This window comes from Lepidochelys kempii, chromosome 3 (assembly GCF_965140285.1).
Source record: "Lepidochelys kempii isolate rLepKem1 chromosome 3, rLepKem1.hap1, whole genome shotgun sequence".
Classification (NCBI taxonomy): Eukaryota; Metazoa; Chordata; order Testudines; family Cheloniidae; genus Lepidochelys; species Lepidochelys kempii.
The window spans coordinates 23,176,701-23,189,308 of record NC_136382.1 but is presented as its reverse complement, the minus strand read 5'-3'; the positions used below and the strand labels follow the sequence as shown (position 1 = coordinate 23,189,308).

At 42.0% G+C, this 12,608-nt stretch overlaps 1 protein-coding gene across 4 annotated transcripts in view; it reads right to left on the bottom strand.

Annotated features, from left to right (window-relative positions):
* LOC140908557 (uncharacterized) overlaps positions 1-12,608 on the bottom strand; it is a 41,243-nt gene that overhangs the window by 11,824 nt on the left and 16,811 nt on the right. For 3 of the 4 annotated variants that reach the window (XM_073335935.2, XM_073335936.2, XM_073335938.2), the window contains 4 exons: positions 10,536-10,604; positions 8,310-8,549; positions 6,245-6,319; positions 4,179-4,277 (listed from right to left, as the gene is read on the bottom strand). In XM_073335935.2, the coding sequence (XP_073192036.1) occupies positions 4,179-4,277; positions 6,245-6,319; positions 8,310-8,549; positions 10,536-10,604 (483 nt within the window). The remainder of the gene's footprint in view (positions 1-4,178; positions 4,278-6,244; positions 6,320-8,309; positions 8,550-10,535; positions 10,605-12,608) is intronic. The other variant, XM_073335937.2, reaches the window with a different exon arrangement.

Here is a 12,608-nt window from a genome sequence, read left to right as displayed (position 1 = left end):
TTTGTTATTTCTGCTGCTGCCTGATTGCATACATTTGGTTCCAAACAAGGTGTGTGATTCACCAGTCAGTTCATAACTCTGGTGTTCGAAACTCTTAAGTTCTATTGTCTAAATATTATCAGAAGTTACTGACTCTTGTGAGCAGGAAGCTGTTCCAAACACAAGCAAGAAAAGCTCCTTACTTTCCTGTTATTTTACCACTGCAAGAGGGCAGTTAGCTACGCTTCAGGCTGGCAGGCAAAAGAAGTAATAAGAGATGGAGTGGGAGGGCAGATCTATATTACGGGGTTAAGTTGACCTAAGTTATACAACTCCAGCTACGTAAATAATGTAGCTGGAGTCAGCGTACCTTAGGTTGATTTACTGCAGTGTCTGCACCTCGCTGGGTAGATGGGAGAAACCCACCTGTCAACTTACATTATGCTTCTCATTTCGGTGAGTACCGGAGTAGACGGGAGAGCGATCGGCAGTCGATTTAGCGGGTCTTCATTAGACCCGCTAAATCGACCCCTGGTGGATCGATCATCCTGTGTTGATCCCCTGGTAAGTGGAGACAAGCGCAGAGAAGAAGTACTAAACGGGCAAGGGAACAGATGCAGTGGGATCTGGTGGATAGGTGGGGTGGGAGGAGCCAAAGAGGATGCAGCTTGTCTAGCCCAATGGCTGGGAAGAGCGGCTGTAGTGCTGAATGGGTGGGATGTAAGGATGTAGCTGGATGAAGCGGCAAAATAGAGTTACAGCACACTGGGTGCCACCCTTTGATGAGAGAAACTGATTCTGATGCATCACTATAGTGTTTCAGGAAACCATTTAAAAGTTTTACACTCTACAGGCTTCAGCCAACTGCTTTTGACCCTATGTAATCAGGGTCTCTTCTGCTCAAGGTGACCAACTTGTTCCTGTGAGATCTTGATTTGCTGAAACACAATCCTCAGTGTGGGGGGGCTCAGGGCTGGGATGCAAGGCTTACCTGGGGGGGGTCCCCCAGAAGGGCGACGACAATTCCCCTCCCTCAGCTCCTAGCTCCACGTGCTGCCTCTGCCCACAGGCATCGCCCCCGCAGCTCCCATTGGTCATGGTTCCCAGCCAATGGGAGCTTCAGAACCAGGGCTTGGGGTGGAGTGGAGGCAGCACGTGGAGCTAGAAGCTGGGGTCGCCGCTTCCCAGGAGCCATGTAGGGAGCCTGCCCCAGCCCTGCCACCGCCTCTCAAGTTTTAGTCAGGGATATTTAGTAAAAGTCATGGACAGGTCACAGGCCATGAATTTTTGTTTACTGTCCATGACCTGTCCATGACTTTTACTAAAAATACCCATGACTAAAACATAGCCTTACTTATAAGTGTTACAGATGAAACGGTTTCACTAAAAATGTTTGAACTAGTGTCAACCAGATAGAAGGTGTCCTCACTCTGCATGTTCCTTTGGAATAATTTGCTACATATGAAAGTCATAGGTGAATCCAAGACTGGAGACTTTTCTTTGTCTGAATGGATTCTGGTTATTCTCTTGACATGAAAGAATTGAAATGCATTTTGACTTCCGTGCAGAATGAAGAAAGCAAGTCATGAGACATAGGGGTAGCCTACAGGTCCCCAAGAAAATCTGCCTTTAGCAGACATGATGGTTTTAATGGGACAAGGCCAAGTCACCAGTTAAAAAGGCGAACTGCATGAAAATGAAAAATGCTGTATTTACTTAGTAGAATGTTTTACATTCTCCAGAGTCATCCTGCCAGATGAGCTGTTGCACTGATTGCAGCTTGGATGCAAGTCTCAACCCTACCCACCCTCTGTGCAATAGGTCATTATTTTTATCATGGATAAACTGGAGCAGAGAGGGTGACTTGTCCACGAACCAGTGGCAGAGCTAATAACAGAGCCCCAGGCTCATGACGCCTAGTCTCTTGTTCTAACCACTATGAAGTCCTACCAAAAAATTGCTAGGGAAATTAAAAGAAATTGATTGACTGTATTCCTCTGGATGTGTCGAAGTAACATCTTGTGGTCTTCAAGTTATAAGTAACATTTTTAGTCCTCATATCTGAAACAGTTAATAGGCCTTGTTTAAAGAGCTAAGTCACTTGCCAGCACAAACCCTAATGCCAGGCATTATCTCAGCTAAATCGAAGGAATACATGTTAGTGACTTCCCCTTCATTTTGCTATCTGATCAATGCTGCACAATGCAAATCAAAAATAGTAATAAATAATAATAATAATTACAAAAAAGCTGCTGTATGCAGAAAACCTTCCATTTCCTCTTTCAATTAAATGTACAGTGAATAGCAACAGCTGCAGAGTTCACAGCTATATATTCAAGCTGTCAGTTAAACGTGATGCTATTCCATGGAAGCAGAAAAGCTCTGTTTCCCTGTCCAACTGGGAATCAAACACAAAATGCTCAAACAGTAGCATATGTCAAATAAAATACAAAGAAGTACCAATGGAAAAGCCACCTATGCTGCCATCCTCCTTACTCATGTGTAGCCAGGACTATGCTCAGAAGTTATAATGCCAAGTGTCTGGCATATCTAAACAGCTCCATCAAGATAAATAGAGTGCAATGAGCTGGGAACACTTGTTTTTCTTTAATAAAATATGTTATTTATAAAATCCAGTGACAGGCAAGCTGTTGTGTCTGTTCCAGAATCTTAATTAGTGCTGGGCAGAAATGGAAAGATGGCAGCAGATTAATATCTGCTTCCTCTATTCAGGCAGTCATTCTGGATTCCTTTTTAGTTAGGATGACCATAGAAGTTAGAGATGAAAGAGGTCATGCAGGATAGAGTACCCCACCAGCAGAAGTATAATTAGATACTTCACTGGATCTTAGCCAAAAGGTGCAGAGAAGAAGCTACCAGATACCCATACCACTTGTGCCAGCCTCACCTTCCAAGATCTATATAGGTCTTTCCCACAGATTCTAAAATTCAAACACTATCCAGTAGAAAACCTTGGTTGAAATCCTGCCTTCAAGTAAATCAATGGGAGTTTTCCTACTGACTTCAATGGGTCCAGGATTTCTCCCCTTATGTTTTAAGGGATACTAACAGGATCCCAAATTTAGGTTCTGGTTTTTAAAATAAGTTTCTTGACAGAAGTTAATACATTTTTAATTATTTTTTATAAATATATCAATGAAGCCATTTTCCCCCAAACATTCCAGCATCGTGCTAGTGCGTGGGAACCAAGATGCCACATCAACTACAAGCTGTCCACTTTAGTTTCACCATCTAAGTTGAATGAAGCGAGAAAAGTAAACAAAATATATAAAGTACATTGATCACAATGATCCCTTCTGGCCTTAGAATCTATGAAATAATAAAAAGCAAATCTAACTTTAACTTGTTTTTAACATTAATAACCTATGTTGACTAGTAACACATTTTTAAAATACAGAGAAATCATATCCACAGTGTTTCTTTAACCCTGTGGTTTAAACAAACAAAGCTCAAAATTCATGCTGAAATTCTATTATTAAAACAAATCTTTAAAAGAGATACTGTCAAGTCAAATTTACTCCCAAATTTAGATTTCGCAAAACCCAAGCTTTTATGAAATAAAATGTTTCTGTGAATTTAAAAAAAAAATCCCAACCAAAACTTAAAAACAAAGAGATGAACAATTCCCTGAAATGTCTGCAACCCAAATACCGCAGCACTATGCTAAGAACCTGGAAAAGAAACTGATTAGAAATGTATTGTAACTAAAGTAAAAATGAACAGTCTTGTTCAAGATGATAGACGTGCACAAAGTAAACAACCAGGATAAATGCTAAAAAGAAAATCTGATTTGTAAACTTCATTCAGTTCTAATAAACTAAAGTGTTATTTATAAAAGAAGCAAGAAGGAACTTTTCAATTACAATTAACGATATTATTAACCATCAGCCAGATTTTTGGAGGTGTAAAGCACTTGCACTTCTGATTCATTTCAGCTAGAGTTGGGGGTCCTCAGCACTTTGGAAAATCAGGCCCCCATCTGAATTTTACCCTGAGTGCGCACTGAATTCCGCTCACCTTCCTCAAGCAAGCAGTCCCCCTGGCCAATAGATACTTGGTAGATAGTCTCTTATTTCTTTATGCTCAAACGACAAAGGCAAAAAGCAACCTGCATTCATCTCTCCACAGACAATAAACAAACAAACAAATCAATCAATCAATCAGAAAATTGAACATACGCTGCCCAAGCCATGCATCATCCACTGTGAGGAAGGGTAAGCTGGCATTCCAATTATATTTGGAGGGGCTGTCCTGAGATGATTTACTCTTCAGATTACCTGAATAGAAACAAGTATGCCTTTTAATAAAAAACAAAAACAATCACTTAGGTATATTCACATTGTTAAGGCCAATTAATACTTTCCTGATCAGCACAGCTGCAGCATTATGGAATTTAAGCTGCAAAATTAATTTATGTTGCTCATAACACTGAACTTATTTTAAAAGGCTGGACAAGAACAGTACATGATTAAATTACTATCAGAATATCCCTCTGAACAGTGATTGAACATGTATTGTTCAAAGTCGTAATCTGTTCTGCTGGCAAATGACTTTCAGAGACATCAAATTGAAGTTTTAGTTCCTACAAAACAAAGACCTCATCCATTATACACCTGGTAAAAAGCCAGATCCAACTCCCTATTCAAGTTAACAGTAAGACTCCTATTGACTTGAAAGAGAGCTGAATCAGGTCCACAGTTATCCCTTTTTACATGTAATGAAAAGTAGGACAGAGAGAAAAAGCTCATAGAAAGAAGGAAGCCAAAGCTTTGCTTGATGATTATTTGTAAATAATTGAAAGTGCAGAGTTCACTCATACAAGTGCTGAGTAACTCCTTACAGCACATCAATCTTTTAAAATACTTGTATTATGGATTAGCTCTTCTCATAATATTTTTTCTTGTTTATTCTTCTTCATGTCCAAGATTATGGTTTTTGTGGCCTTTTTTTCAATCTTCCCCTAAATATTTGTTCTGTTTGTGCAGTTCTGTCCTGTAGCAGCTTGCCTTTTTGATGCTGTCACTAATGCAGATGAGAGCAATGATTTTTGTCTGTCTCGTGTTGTCTGTTATGAGATGCCCCAGACCACTGTTTAATGCAAGACTGGAAAATATATGATTGAATACATTATACATTGTATCATCTGCAATGTCTTGCTATGGAGCAGAATTACATTATTTCGGCTTGCACAGCTCAACATACATGATGCATGTATGTATGCTTTCACTTAACATATCCTAAATGTTTAGGACCAGATTCTGCATTCCTTGTACATCCAAAACTCCTGTTGAAGTCAATGGGAGATTCTGGTGTGCAAGACCAAGTCTTTTCAAAATATTCTAATAAAAATTCAGGAACCTAAACCCCACATCTCATAGAATCATAGAATATCAGGGTTGGAAGGGACCTCAGGAGGTCATCTAGTCCAACCCCCTGCTCAAAGCAGGACCAATCCCCAATTAAATCATCTACCTTTTCGCTCATCAGTATTACACATTGATAAGTCAGTGTTATGCTGTCTACTGTGACACTGCTTCAACCCAGCACCACACAGGGCCTACATAGCCAAAAGAAGAAGCATAGACAATTGTAGGTGAGATTAGAGAACGCACAGATGAAGCTGAAGTGGAATGGGAGAGACCAAGAAAGACTGCCTCTCTCCCCACAGTTGCAATCAGCAGAGGCTCTCAAGCTGGAATTCCCTAAATTTAAAAAAGGAGCATGCTACTGGCAAGGTTTTCATAAGGGTCCCCCAAATTCAGCTCCTGGCCCTTCTCCCTTGGTCTGAAATAGCCTGAATTTTCTAGCCTTTAGAACACATTGCAAAGCCCAACTTTTTATGGGGGATTACGGGGAGAGAGTTTGCTGGCAGGACAATATTTGAGGAGGGTAGCGTGCTTTCTCATTATCTGATCTGAAGTGTAGTTACTTACTGCTCCAATGGTGGAATTTGCTAATTTCTATGTTTAGATGTGCTTTTTAAAATAACTGGTAAGGACGCATCTCAAGTTTTAAAGTCATACCAGGATGACACAAAAGTTAGGACTGTGTTCAAGGAAATACACTGAAGTCAGTCACTAAAAGTTTGGAGCATCGGATTTCAAATGTGAACAAGGTGTGAGAGAAAACACTACGATATGGCTAATGGTAGGGAGAATTTTTAAGGGTCTGAATATCTGGGGATATGGGTGATGGAAAACTCACGAGGAAGTGAATCAAAAGTGTCCACAGAAAGACCACTCACTTAACTCCATGGACAGCTCTGGTAAAGTCCCAAAGGTCACAGGATAAGCTTTTGCTTCTGCAACGTCCCATGTTCCTGGATTAAAAAACAAACCCAAACAGGGCATTCAAAATTGGTGCATGTGGCTTCAAACAGACACATTCAGAATGTTTCAGTCTCTCCTCCCCAACCCTGTGGCCAATGCTGCTGCTGCTGGGAGGACAATCAAATCTGAAAAAGTTAGCCTCTTAGGATATGTCTACACTGCAACCTGACCTGTGACTGCAGCACAGGTAGACATACCCATATTAGCTTTATCTGTGCTAGCCTAGCTAAAAATAGCAGTGTAGCATGGGCTTCAGCGTGGGCTGTGCAAGCACGCGGGGGATTCTAGGTATATATGGAATAGCCCACACTGAAGCCAGTGCCACCACGTCTACGCTGCTATTTTTAGCCACGCTAGCATGGGTAAAGCTAGTGTGGGTATGTCTACCTATGCTGCAGTCCCACCTCAGATTGCAGTATAAAAATACCATTAATCTGGAGGAAGTTTACATCTTCTTCTGATCCTCTCAAAGTGCACCAACTTAGGCTCATCATGGACTTGCTCCGATTTGCACTCTCACCCACTTCCACATACATTTGCACGCAACCCTCCTTATATATCAGCTGGGAATTTGGCCCACTGAATCTAAGGGAGTATGAAATGGTGTTAATACACACACACATCCCTCCTGATGGGGCCAAAGAAAAGAATGGAGCAAGGAAAGCAACTGACACTGTAAGAAAGTGAAAATTAAAGTAGGGTAACAACTTTGTGGCTCCTGAGTGTGTAGGTTACATCAACATTCCTTTCATATCAGTACATCTTTTAAGCTTAATGGAGTCTTAGTGTACAGGAGTCTTAAGTTACACCATCTTACATCTCTGGCCTGCTGGGTTACTGAAGACAAGTCACCTTACTGACTTGTGTATAATTCAATTCAATAGGATGGACCTTAATGAAAATCATATACTGATTTGAATTAAGTAGTAAAAATAACCATAAAAAGAGGCATTACCTAGAGCAAATCTATTTTGTTTTATTTTTCAACTTTCTTATCACACACTGTCAAAACTAGGAAGAGAAAGGTCTTCCTAAAGATCAAACTTTTAGCCTTGCCTTACTATTATTTGTATCACAGTAGTGCCTGCAAGCCACAACCAATATAACGTGGTGCGACACGGTCCCTGCCCTGAAGCCAGACCAACAGTTAGAGACAAAACAGATGTACAGAGAGCAGAAGTGACTTGTCTAACGTCACACAGCAGGTCAGTGGCAGAGCGGGGAATAGAAACCAGCTCTCCTGAGTTTCAGTCCAGTGCCCTACTTGCTAAATCATGCTGCCTCTTGACTGGGCTTTGACCTTTCTGGGTTCAGTTTAGCACCTTTGGTTTAGGACAGGTAGGAGTCTCAGGGTGTATCTTCACTACCCGCTGGATCGGTGGGCAGCAATTGATCCAGCGGGGATCGATTTATCGCATCTAGTCTAAACCCCTGAGCGCTCTCCTGTCAACTCCCGTACTCCAGCACTGCAAGAGGCGCAGGCAGAGTCGTCGGGGGAGCGTCAACAGTTGACTCACCGCGATGAAGACACCACGGTAAGTCGATCTAAGTACGTCTCCTTCAGCTACATTATTCTCGCAGCTGAAGTTGCGTAACTTAGATTGATTCCCCCCCCCAGTGTAGACCAGGGCTAACTCTCTGATTTGCAGGTGCAGCTATGGACTTTGTACTCTGAGTTATACTGTGAGCACAAAACTGCACCAACAATACATCTGAAATTTGCATCTACTAAAATGGAAGACAACATCTAGAAATCTGTCCTCAAGCTTTGACACAAACAGATTCCCGCCACAGAGTTTTTTTGCTCCCCAGCTGTTTTTGGTTCTTTGCCTTAATGCTAGAGAAAAAGTCTAGTGTGAACACTGTTCAATGAACAGGCTGGAGGAAAATGCCATAAAGGTAGGTTAATAGAACTGGCTGAATGTTCCCTTGCCCAAAGTCTGCACTCCTGCAGTGGGCTGGTTCACTGGGGACACTCACCTACATTGGAAAAAACATCCTCTTCAGATCGTGTGGGCTCAGATTCTTCTCCTGTGGCTTCTGAGTTCCTTACAGCAGAACCATCGTCTGTCTTTGTCCCTGACTCACAGAGAGCTCCCTGTCCACTACTGCTGTTGTCCTCCGTCCTAGTCACAGTGTGTGGCCAAACAGTTCCTTTCCCATTCCCATCACAGACTGCTTCAACCACCAAGGTACCGGGTGACACTCTGCTAGGGTTTTCTTGAAAACAAACATTTAAAATGGATTTTTTTTAAATAGGGTTGGGACCTTGTACAGAATAAACAAAAATGTAAGGCCTGATCCAGAGACAATGGAAAGACGCCCTTTGACTTCACTAAGGACCTGATTCAAAGCCCATTGAATATATTTACACACACAATAGCAAAAAGACAGAGCCCCATGGTCTGGGACTGGCAGAAGCTGAGAGCACTTGGAAGGTGCACATTCAGCCCATGTGGGAAAGAACGGCATCACACAGCTCATCAGTGACCCCTTCAGAGGTTTAAGGAACAACGTTGGAGGAGCCTTGTCCATTCTTCCTTGGCTGGAAAGATAACTCAAGGTCATAAAGGTACAGCTGGGGGCACAGAGTGTTAAAGGAAGAGAAAGAAAGGGAACTTCAGGTTTCCTTCCTGCATATGGAGCACCATTCATGGGAAAAGAAAAATAAACACAATTTGTTGAACGTTGGTATTTTCAAGATTGCCAGAGAAACAAGCACTCGGAAGGACATTTATTAAGATAATCATGATGGTGATGATTTCATAGCGCCTTTCAGCCAAAGGATTTCCAAAGCAATTCACAGACTTAAGTTAAGGGTAAACAAAGCACCTCCCTAGTTTTTTGTGTGGGGAGAAAGGGACACAAATGATCCTAACCCCACCTCCATACAGCTTATGCTGCTACTGCTGCCTCCCTGCTATGAAACAGCAAACAGCACTCAGCAGGATTAGGGCTTATTTCATAGCTTCATATATTTTAATGCCAAAAAGGGACTATTATGATCATCTAATCTAACCTCCTGCATAACTAAAGCTGCTGAATTTCTCCCAGTGATTTCCAGTACCCCAGTAACGTGGTTCAATTAGGATTGGTCCCTGCTTAGCACTCTAGCCCCAACGCAGCAAAGCACTTAAGCACATGCTTAACTTTAAGCATGCAAGTCGCAGTGATGTAAACAGAGCTACTCACGTGAGTACAGTTAAGCATGTGGCCTACATGCTTTGCTGGACTGCAGCCAGAGTGCTCAGCACCTCCCAAGATGGAGCCTCTGGAGCATACCTTCTGTAAGGACATCCAGTCTTGATTTAAAGACTCCAAGTGATGGAGATGGTGGTCCCAAAAATATCTAAATATTTGTACAGATCACAGTTTATCATTTTCCGCCTGATCTTCACTTTTAGAGAAATACCCAAGGACACTTTAAGGTGGTGCCCCTTTGTAAACAATTCTCTCCTTTGCCACGAATGCCCATGTTTGTGTCACTTTGGGTCACAATTCTAACTTCGCATCCCAGCCTCTAAGATGTTCTGCTGTATTTATCTTTGAGGATTTCTTTGCTGTGTTAATAGATTTACTGAAGAGAATTAAATTGCTTGGGGTTTTTTAAATGCATAAATTTCATGACCTGCTTTCACATACCAGAGTTATAAGAACATAATTAGCATAAGTACATAGGTCCTTCCTAAATAAGTCAATAGAAAGCACTGTGAGATCACCAGAGGAAAGGTGATGTGAATGCAAAGTATTATATAATTAGCATTGGTAATGTTGTGTCTCCCTTTTTATAGTTGCAAAAGAAATGACAGCTTACTATAAATAGCTCTTAATTTCAGAAACCTTTTTGAAGTAGGCAACTATGTAGGTTCTATAAATCAACTGTTACATACAATTTTTTGGTAAAGTTATACAAATGCAACAGGTCTGCATGATGACCTAACTGCTGCAGATCTCTTATTCACCTCATCAGTCAATCTCATTTGTTTTCAAAGTCCTGAGAATATCTTTGTGGGCTTTCATGAAAGCGTGGGGTAAAAACTGAAGCTCTTTTCCTTAGCAAATGGCCTTTTATGGAAAATGTTTACTGTGGAATAGTAAATTGTCAGGCAGTTGAGGGGGTAAATAGGCTCTAGGGGAGAAAAAGAATTGAGAGTTCCAGACAGAACATATATTGTATATGCACGTAAATACATATTGGAGAGTTACCTTTTTGTTTCAGCCGTTCTTTCCTTAAGTGTCTTTTTTCTCGGCTACTGATCTTGGTCTGCCAAACACCTGCAACACAGAACAAAGTTCACATTCTCCATGCCACTAGTTGCTGTGAGTGAATGAGAAATTTCCTGTATGACCCGTATTTGTTTACAAGGCAAAGAAAAGGAAATAATTTCACGTACATGATATCCAGTGATGATTATAAAATCGATGTTGCAACCATCTTGGTAATGGCCAAACATACAAAACACAATCACTGCGGTTAGTATCATGTACAATCCTAGGTATTGTAAGCCATTAGAGTCTGCCCATCCCTGTGGCACCTTGGACTTCCAGAAACTCAGGCTACAATATATAACTACTCTGCAAGGCAATATTGTCTGTTATATGGGCTGACTGATGTATCGCTACATAATTTACCGCCCTTTATGTAAGTCAAACCACATGACACTCCTTTCCTCAGGGAAGATGTCAGATCAGAAAGCCAAGTGCCCTGTATGCTTGATAATTGCTTTGGATGACAACGTCAATGAAAACATTAACTAACAAAAAGAGCACTATCCTATTGCTGTCTCAGTTGTCAATTAATCTGACTCATAGCATGGAGCCATCATCCAGAAGCTCCTGGGCTCAGCTCTGTGGAAGAAAACTATTTACCTAATATTTGTATATAACACTAATTCTTACTTAGTTTTCTAACCTAGTCCCTGACTAGATAATTAGATCTACTTGGGGACATGGCTCCCACACGGGGTTGACTGTTCACATCCAATCACCCTTGTACTTATTGGACCAAATTCTGTCCTGACTTATACCCTGTGCAATCCACGTTAAGTGAATGGGCCTGGCACAAGCTGTCAGTCAAGGCAGAATCTGAGCCTTTGATTTTGCTGAACCTCCCACTTCTTCCAGGATGTCTCTGCACAGGATGAAATAGCTCATTATCTGCTCAGTCTGACTAAAACAACAAAAGTCTGTTTGAATGAAGTCCTTGAAATTTCCTATTTTTCTTCTACGCTCCAAGGAACCACTGTTTGATATTAACACAATATCAATGTGGCAATGCGAAGGACTCCAACCCAGTGATGGCCACAGTAATCACATTATAATCTTTTAAACCCAGAAAAGCTCAGGATTTGTAATTTTCAAAATGATCTGGGGAAAAGAATACAAGGTATTTTCCAGTGAAATTGTAGCTAGCAGAACCTTGCTGGCCTCTGCTGAATCTTTGGGGAGCTCCCACAGCTCCTGTATGCCTTCTGTGCAGATCGGTTTGTACCCACAGGTTTCTACTATACTTTTATCACTCTGGCCATACTGTGATGCTGCTCTGAGGGCCTCAAGCACAAGCCCAGCAAGAAGCAATGTGGGAGAGAAAAGCCATACTGTGTCAATGCTGGAGAGGCCAGAAGGAAATGCAAACATGGCAAGATCCAAAGGCAGGACCCTGTTATTCCCCTGGAACTGTGCCTCTGGCAAGAATAAGCACACCCCCTCTCTGGCTGTTTTGCCATGCCACCAGCCCCACTTCCAAGAACAGGCCACTGAGGGTATGTCTACACTGCAATGAAAAACCCTGTGCCAGCTGATTTGGGCTCAGGGGGCTCAGACTGTGGGGCTATTCCACTGTAGTGTAGACTTCCAGGCTTGGGCTGGAGCCTGGGCTCTAGGACCCTGTGAGGTGGGAGGGTCCCAGAACTTGGGCTGCAGCCCAAGCCCAGACGTCTACACTGCAATGAAACAGCCACACAGCCTGAGCCCGCGAGCCTGAGACAATTGGCATACACAGGCCAACCATGGGTGTCTACTTGCAGTGTAGACATACCCTTAGGGAAGCTGTGGCCTGAAAGAGATGTGGTTAGCAGAACTGCAATCCCCTTCTCCTTGGTCACCGGTGGGAAGGGAGGGGTTAGTCCAAAGACATCTGTCAAACTTGCAATTCTTTCGTAATGTTGTTATTTTAAATGCCAACTACCAAACAGCGCCTGTTCTGTCCACTCCTATGAATATGTTTAATCACCACAATTCTCACTTCTTTCTGGCAATACGAATTGGCTAATCCACACA